This window comes from Vanessa atalanta, chromosome W, assembly GCF_905147765.1.
Source record: "Vanessa atalanta chromosome W, ilVanAtal1.2, whole genome shotgun sequence".
Lineage (NCBI taxonomy): Eukaryota > Metazoa > Arthropoda > Insecta > Lepidoptera > Nymphalidae > Vanessa > Vanessa atalanta.
Window position 1 is genome coordinate 8,165,116 of NC_061901.1, and position 9,207 is coordinate 8,174,322.

At 42.2% G+C, this 9,207-nt stretch overlaps 1 protein-coding gene across 1 annotated transcript; it reads right to left on the reverse strand.

Annotated features, from left to right (window-relative positions):
* Positions 1–7,806: 7,806 nt before the first annotated feature.
* Positions 7,807–9,207, reverse strand: LOC125075648. Its single transcript, XM_047687356.1, has one exon. It carries the CDS (start codon positions 9,205–9,207, stop codon positions 7,807–7,809), a length of 1,401 nt encoding a protein of 466 aa, XP_047543312.1.

A 9,207-nucleotide genomic window follows, 5' to 3' on the forward strand; every position in this document is an offset into this window, starting at 1 on the left:
GGATCTCGTTATATGGTCCCACTTTTGTTTTTCTTGGCACTCAGGGCTGTAGGCCGTGTGCGCCAGTTCCAAGCTGTCCTTTTTTGCTCGTGTGCAGTTTATACAGCGTGGAGCTTCTGCCTTTGTCCTGGTAGAACGGTCCTTGCCTATATGCTAGCCGCTGCAGTAGCTACAGGTATCCTTTGTAGCTCAACATTGTTTCGTAGTATGACTGAAACCAAGCTTGGCGCATTGGCTGCGGGGAGACTGGTCCTCCACCGAGCATCTGCTGAATCGGACGTAAATCTTCCCGGATTGCGTTAACCGCCTCCACACTTCAGAAGACAACTCGAGGACTGGATGGCATTCGTGCGGGTTCCCAGCTCGCTTTGTACAGCGGACCTTCATTATTAGGTCTGCCTCGCCAACGCCGTGCAGAAGGTGTTTGTTCTGCGATTTTATATGTTTTATTATTTCGTCGTTGGCAAAGCATGCTAGGACGCCTCGCACGCAAACGAGGGGGTTCTGATTTGCAGACTCCCTAATGTTTAAGTGTTTGTCAGTTTGGACACGACTCTTTATTAATGTCATGTCTTCCTTGGACGCACATCTTATTACAACCTTCTGATCTCTAGCCTTCCGGACTCTGTCAACCCTCGCTCCTGTTTTTTTGATGTCCTGGACAGGTTTTTGTGTTCTCTGCTTGCGTTATTATAAGCTGTCTCAGAGTTTATAGTAGTAGTGCCATACTGCATACTTTCGGGTGGCAGCCCAATGGGCCGGCACGCCCGGGGAAGTACCACTCTCTCATTTAAAATAGGCGTGAAGTGGTAGCTATGCTATTGCGTTTCATCTGGTATGTGAAAGTCCCGGAGGCCCGATCCCCCTCCCCCCAAAAACATAATGGTTGTGTAGAATTTGGTTTTATTACCCCAGGAAGGTACCATCAGCGACTGCGGTGGAGAATCCCTCTCTGGGCATCCATGCTCAGGACGTACACAGGGATGCCCAGGCTGCCCTCCGAATTCTGGGGGGGGGCAATTTTGCGCTCGCCACTGTTCGGGGCAAGCGGAGCAGGCATCATATCACCGTGGACTTCTGCAACATAATGGGACTTAACTCAAACTTGAACGCCGTTCACTTTCACCTTGAGACGGCGAAGCCGGCCTTGCTGTTTCTTACCGAGACCCAGGTATCTTCTCCTGCCGATACGACTTTTCTCTCTTACCCCGGGTACAAATTGGAACATTCCTTTGTACCACGAGCTGGGGTGTGCGTTAACGTCAGAGATGATATCTGCTCTCGACGCCTCGGCAGCCTTGAAGGGCAGGACCTATCGTTTATCTGGTTGCGTGTAGACTGCGACGACCATCCGCGAATCTACGCGTGCCTTTATAGGTCCCATAGCGGTAATGCCGAAACCGACCGACTGGTTGAGTTCGTCCAAATGGCTACAGATTCCGTGTTGCAGCAGATCCCATCCGCAGAGATCGTAATTCTTGGCGATTTTAATGCCCACCATGCCGAATGGCTTGGATCGCGCACTACCGATCATGTGGGTAGATCTGTTTTCGACTTCGCTTTAGCATATGATTTGACACAACTAGTCCCCTCGCCAACGCGAATACCAGACATGGAGGATCATACACCTTCCCTGTTGGACCTTCTACTGAATTCCCATCCGGATGGCAACCAGGTTATCGTCGATCCCCCTCTGGGCTCGTCGGACCACTGTCTCGTCCAAAGTACAGTGCCGGTTGCGCGGTACTCACGACCTCGTTTCGTGGGCTGCCGCCGAGTGTGGCACTACAGGTCAGCAGATTGGGACGGGCTGCGGTCCTTTTTGCTTCCTACCCATGGGGGCAGGTTTGTTTTTTGCCGGATGATCCGAGCGCTGTTGCTGACTCTATCGTCGATGTGCTACTTCAGGGTATGGAACTATTCATTCCGTATTCTGCGGTCCCCATCGGTGGCAAGTCCCAGCCCTGGTTTGGTCGTTTCTGCAAAACGGCTTCACGCCGAAAATGGGAACACTACTAAGCGTCAAAGTGGGCTGGCGCATCGGCGTCTCGTGATGTAAATACCAGCGCGTTCAGAAAGGAATATAACTCTGCCTCTAGGTCCTTTAAAAACGTGATTGTTAAGGCGAAGACGGAGTACATTGGCAGAATTGGCGTGAGACTGGTGCGCCTCCCTTCAGAAACACGTGCGTTCTGGTCTCTCGCCAAGGCTGTCTTAGGAAATTTCTGTCAGCCTTCCTTACCATCTCTGCAAAAGGATGGTGAGTCATTGGCTCATACAGCGAAGGAGAAAGCTGATTATAAACTGCCAGCTTCTGCGGTACCTAGAGGAGTACCAGCTGATTAGCCCATCGTCTAAGACTGTACAAGGCGCAAATTCGGCCTCACAAGGAATACTGCACTCACCTCTGGGCGGGTGCTCCCCAGTACCAGCTCCTTCCATTTGACCGTATCCAACGTAGAGCGGCTCGAATTATCGACGATCAAGCCCTTTTAGATCTGTTTGATCCTTTGGCTTTGCGTAGAGATGTTGGATCGCTCTGCATCTTCTACAGAATTTATCACGGGGAATGTTCCGAGGAATTGTTTGGATTAATCCCGGCTGCTGAATTTCACCTTCGGACATCTCGTCAAAATTCCAAATATCACCCGCACCACCACGGTTTTTCCGAACCGATACGACTTGGGAACCTTTAAGAAAAGAGCGTACTCTTTCCTGAAAGGCCGGCAACGCACCTGCAAGCCCCTCGATGTTGCAGATGTTCATGGGCGGTGGTAGTCACTTTCCATCAGGTGAGCCTCCTGCTCGTTTGCCACCTCTGACATAAAAAAAAATAATAATAATAATTTAGCTGCATCTAATGTAGATGATTTTAAATGACATGTTATTTTATTAGGTATGTTATTAAAAAATATTTCAAATAAATTTGCAATTTCTAATTCAGAATTTGTGTATCTACTACCTGTGTTCAATTTGATTGGTATCATTTCCTTTTTAGGTTTTCCACAAACGCTTTCAATAACATCCCATGTGGCCTTTATCTAGACACGCGGTAGAGTGTCAGCCAAGTACAAGTAACAGAACTGGCGAGCAGCACCGTGTATAATATTACATGAACCATTTGGAGTCACTTTTGACCTCCTCATAACTTAATCTAGACACTCGATAGAGTGTCAGCCAAGTACAAGTAACAGAACTGGCGAACAGCACCGTGTGTAATATTACACGAACCATTTGGAGCCACTTTTGACCTCCTCATAACTCAAAAACTATTTAACATAAACATGTCAAAATTGGCTCATATATTGAGACTCGAGAGAATTTGGAACACATATGTATCTCACATATGTGTTTCAAATTTCATAAACGCATCTTAAACGGTTATTTAGATATTAACGTCTAAAAATCGACAATTTTATCACTGACTGACCTATAGATCAAAACTATAACCAACTTCCAGGTGACCTAGATAGTTGAAATTTGGCATGCAGGTAGATAATTAGGCCAATACAAAGGAAAAAATCTGAAACTGGAAAATTTTTATCATTTTATTATAATTTTTCATTTTATTGGGTGTATTAGGAACACTTATATACTAGTTCCTGTAATAATAACTTTCAAAAAATGATGTAAGAACCAGCAATCAAAACTTATAACAGCCGGTCTTAATGTGGATTTTAAGGTCTTCACGTGAATATATAACGAGTTGAATACCACCCTTATTTTTTTTTTAAATCCAAATATTCCGTTTTAGTACTAATGAGTATAGTAGACTTTCGTATTTATTACGTTATTAACTAGCATTTAGCGCACATCAATGGTGCAAAATCATTATTATACTTTAAAAAACAATAATAATAGGCATTTCGGTACACGGCGCGCGACGCGACGCCAGAGCATCGGGATAGGAGCGTTGTGATAAAACCTTTACGCGGACGTGTCTGAGCGAGTGGCAACCGAGCTCAAAAGAATTATTTCAATGCCTTCCGATGGAAGCGGCCTAGTCTATTTGATTGCATATTCTTAGTTTGAGTATACTAGTATACAACCAAAAATAGGTTTCGTGAGACTGTAGTAGTGTATGTATATCGTAACTGGGATGATTTAAGTATGTACTCTAGCGCTACAAACGGGGATCCTTATTGGTTGGAATAGAGTAAGTATCGAGCAAGCATGCTGATGTCAGCAAATAACTGGTGAATGGGTCCAATGGAAAAATAGAGAAGGTACATTGGGACGTCGACAACAGCAATAGCGCACGTAAAATAACAATTCAATTTAAACATAATTTAATTTGCGAACTAGAAGTCAAAACTAAGTTTCAGAGATTAAGTAATGAATATGCTCAAAGTAAACAATTCTCTATTTGCCTAGCATATTCTGCTACTATCCACAAATAACAAGGCCTTCGCCTTGACAGTGCTCTTCTCGACATAGGCTCCTCTATATTTAGTAAAGGCTTACGTTGGCCTCTCCAGAGTTAAAACATAACACAATAAATACATTTCAGGAAGGACCATTGTACTTGGCACCCATATAGATCTCACTTCTTTTGTCGTTGAAGTCAACAACCAAGGTATATATCATAATATTGGACTTGGCTCTCATTTTTACATTTATATTTTTGGTGGGATTCTATAATCGCAATTTAAGATTTTGTTCTTTATGTATAAAGACTTAGCATAAATGCATACTGTTTTAAAAATTTTGGAATATTTATTGACGTATTCTAGAAAGGCTACGTTTCGATTCCACTGCTTCATACCATATATATATACATATAGGTTTTATAATTTATTTCTACTTTCATATATATGTGGGAGATAATAATTTTTAAACAAGTTCCGATCTTATAATACGGTTGTGCTATTGACTCAAAAGAACAAGTTGCTATAAAAAGGCTCGATAGATGTCAACAGATCAGAAGTGGTTCAGTGTTGAACACGGCACAATCGGTGCTCTGAACTGTTTTTTGGTGATTAAACCAGGTGAGCGTATCTTTGTACTTATTCTGTAATTAAACTCAATTATTCTATATATTATATCGAATTCATTGTAATTAGTGTATAAGAATAAGTATAATTTATTGTTATCGTTTTAAATATACATTGTTTACTTATAAATTTGTTTTACTACTTATTTTGTCACCCGTTACTCACATCAGAAGTGCGATTATGTAACCTCAACTACGGCCAGAAATTGTAATGATTCCAGGTGCAACAAAATGAATATTGGTGAACCCGTTGCTTCGAATCACGAGATCTCCGAGCAAATTCAAGTACCACAGGATGCTGGGCTTTCATCTCCGATCCTGGGATTAAATATGGCGGGTTGCATCGCCTCTGGTAGCGGCAATAATGACTCTGCTCGAAAAAGCCAGACGTTATCACCCAGCGGCGTAATAACCCGAAGGGAATCTACTTCAGTGAGTAGCGGTCACGCGGTCCCAACCAATTCAACACCAGCCAGCGACAGCCGTGAATCCAGGACAGTAGAATTTGTTCCCATTAATTTGATGCAAAGCATGATGCAGGAAATGATGACTCAATTAATTCAAACTACTGCTAAAGCTTTTAACCCACTCATTGAAAAACCTGCCCCTAGAATGCGAAGTCTTGAATTCATTTACGTACCTACTTTTGACCCTGATGATAGAACTGATACTGTACAAGTTTGATGTAAAAACATTGATGATCTTATAAAATAATATGAGCTTAGTAACAGGGAAGTTGTTAATTTAACCAGAAAAAATTTACGTGGTCATGCAACCGAGTGGGCACGTCGTAATTATACAAATTTATTAACAGCGTTTTACCTTACAATAAAACGCTTATTAAATACCTACCTTATTTGAAGCTTAAACATAATGAGATAGGCCTATCTGTTTTCCGCTCGTCTTACCTCTCTTTCTACCCTAGTAGCTCTAGTAGCGCTGTCTCACTCGCACACTTTCCCTCACTCCACCGGGGCGCGTGCGGCCGTTAGGTTCGGCTCGCTATCGTCATTGTGTCGAATTATACCAGGCAGAGAATTAAAGTTAAGCTTCAAATAAGATAAAGTAACCGTCATGAGAAGCTATAAATTTTGTAAACAAGTGTTCAGGAGTTCACAACATTTGGACCAACAAAAAAAATTAATTCGTTTAAGATTTAATAAATTATTAAGTAACAAATATTAATTAACATATATTATTTAAGAATAATTATTCGTCAGATTCATAAGTAAAATTAACAATAACAACCAGATTCGCGATATATGCAAAGCAATGAAACAAACTCGTACGCATTCGAAACTCGAATGACGCGTTTATTTCAAAATGGCGTCCCGATAGTTTACAATCCCTGCGACGGACGCGTTCCGGTACCAAAAAACACAAACGATAGCGCTTTGCGTCGTTAAAATATGATCCGACTAAATTAAATAGGTTGTTACTTTCATATAACCCGTCTATATTTCATGTCGATTGAATATGTTCAATTTATTATTATCTCGCAGTATAAAATGTTTACTTAGTAAAAGATGTTTGTTTACATAATTTATAGCTTCTCGTGACGGGTATTTTAGGTATTTAATAAGCGTTTTATTGTAAGGTAGAACGCTGTTATTAAAAACCTGACCGTTATTTGAACCTTAAACATAATGAGACCTGTTTGTTATCGCCTGGTGGAGGAGGACGCCAATGTGAATGTATGCATTTCGTCAGGCTGAAGGCATAAAAATAAGCCATAAAAAGAAAGTGTGCGATGCTTAAAAAAATTATTCTATCACAAAATATCAAACTAATCGGAATATATATAAAAAAACTAAATAATATCTTCCTTCATAATAATTCAATATTACATTAATTACAATTTTTATTAAATTGGGCAAAAGTAATTTGTCATCCCAGGGCTAGCAGGAGCCTGGACTACCTGACGTCTATAGAAGCGACGGAATGTGTCACCGGATTTCCAGTTTCCTTGTGACAAAATTTCGTCAACTGAGACATTATCGGCCCAACTCCTGGAGGCGACCGCAGAGCGCACGCTACCCGGAGCTGCGACAATACCTGCCTCTGATAAGAGAGATTTCACCCAGCCTGCAATCACCGTAGGTGATGCTGGGTTATGATTACCTCTTAAGTTAAGAAATAAAGAATAATTATTTGAGGAATTCCGTTTTTCATTAAATATTTTGATACAATGCTTCACCCAAAACACCGGATCGAGGTTTTTCGTATTTTCATTCTTTAATAGTTTCCAACCCGATTGCCTGTAATCAGAACGGTCAGTTTTAGAGCCAAATCTGGGCCATAATATGATATGATCTGTATTGTCAATGTTATGCTCATTAATGACTGCCAAGGGGGTCAGATCGTGGATACGTCTACCGGAACACAAAAGAAGTAACATAGCGGTATGTCTGGCGACAGCGAAACAGTTATTTTCATTAATTTCATATGAAGTCAAAAAGGAAATAAGAACATTGACATCCCAAATAGTTTTCTTATGGAGCGTAGGCTTTTTTAACGCTATAGATTTAAGAACATGCTTAACAAGAACATGAGCACTTAAGGCACCAGATGATTCGGTATTACAAAGGGTAGACACCACGGATTTGTGCAATAGTATAGTATTATATGACAGGTTTTCAATCAAATATAAATCGGCTAAAAATTTTGCTAGAATTGAACCAGATGGGCGATATGGATCAAGTTTCTCTTTTTTACACCAACCTAGCCATCTATGCCATACTACTTTATAAGTATTACGCGTGGAAGGACGCCAGGATGACGAAAGTAGGTCCAGTTGAGGATATTCCAGTCCATTAGACTGTGAGACATTTCCATACTTCCAACGTCATTTCCTTTACTTTGGGAGGTGGAAGGCCCGTCGAGATGTCTATTAGGTGGCGATTCAGATGCTTGATTGTGAAAGGAGCTGCTAACGCTCGGGATTTGATATCGGCTCTCCAAAAGACCCGTTCCCATCGTGGCACTACTAACAGATATAGGCCCTTGGCCAGATTGAGGTGGGCAAGGACCTTGGGGATCAAATACGGGGGAGGAAAAATCCACGCTTGGTGATAATTCCAAGTCTGTGAAAACGCGTCGTGGAATAGGGCTTGGTTGTCGTTTTGGTCCAAAAACACATAATTAGCAACCACGTGTGCATCTTCCGACGCAAACAAATCTATTACCGGAACCCCGAATCTGTTGAAAATCAAGTCCGTACACGTCGGCAAAAGGTGCCACTCGGGGGAAGATCGGTAGCGAGACAGATGATCTGCGTGGGAGTTGAATTTTCCCGGAATGTGATAAGCGGCTAGGTGAATTTGATAGCGATCTAAAACCTCGAAAATGTCGATTGTCAACTCCAAAAGAGCAATCGATTTCGTGCCGCCTTCCTTGCGAATAAAAGCTACCGCTGTTCTGTTGTCGCACTGCCATAAAACCGTGGAACAACTCAGAAACTGACCTTGTTTCTGTAATATTTTGAGTAACGCTAACAGTTCCTTCTGGTTGCAGTGGTACAGTTGTTCGCGGTCGTTCCAGGAGCCTGGGAACGATCGGTTGTCTAGTTGCGCTCCCCAAGCTACGTCTGAGGCATCGGTTGCTAGGAAATGCATTGGTGCCGCGAAATGAATCAGAGAGGGACAGGAGTGGTTCTGCAACCACCAAGTGAACTCTTTCAAGGCATGTACGGGAATCTTGAATTTGGCAACAGGAATCTTGGATACTGTGTTCAGGAAGGAAAGCAGAGCTCGGAAGTGAAGCCTGCCCCTTGGTACCACAAAACTTGCAAAGTTTAAAAGACCCACTAGGCTCTGCAAAGCTTTCAAATCGATAGTCTTTTCCTTTAGTGCTGTCGATATTTTGGACACCAGGTTCAGGCACTTTTTCTCGGGCAGAGATTTTTCGTTTAACAGAGTGTCACACTGAACGCCCAGGTAAACTAGGCGTTGGCAAGGTGCTAGTGTGGACTTGTCGAAATTCACCATCCATCCGAGATATTGTAATCTCTCTACCGTGATTTGTACATGGGACTGTAATATCTGAGGGTTTTGATGTACGACTAAAAAGTCGTCCAAATAGACTATTATTCGAATCCCTTGTTCCCTTAGTGATTGAGCTACCCAATTGAAAGGGATGCAAAAACCTTCGGGGCCGTACTCAGACCGAACGGGAGACACGACATCTCCACTAACTTTCCTTTGTAAATTAGTCAT

Bases quoted from the DNA above. Each gene is read 5' to 3' on its own strand.
- LOC125075648 (XM_047687356.1), bottom strand. From the start codon at position 9,207: ATGACTAATTTACAAAGGAAAGTTAGTGGAGATGTCGTGTCTCCCGTT.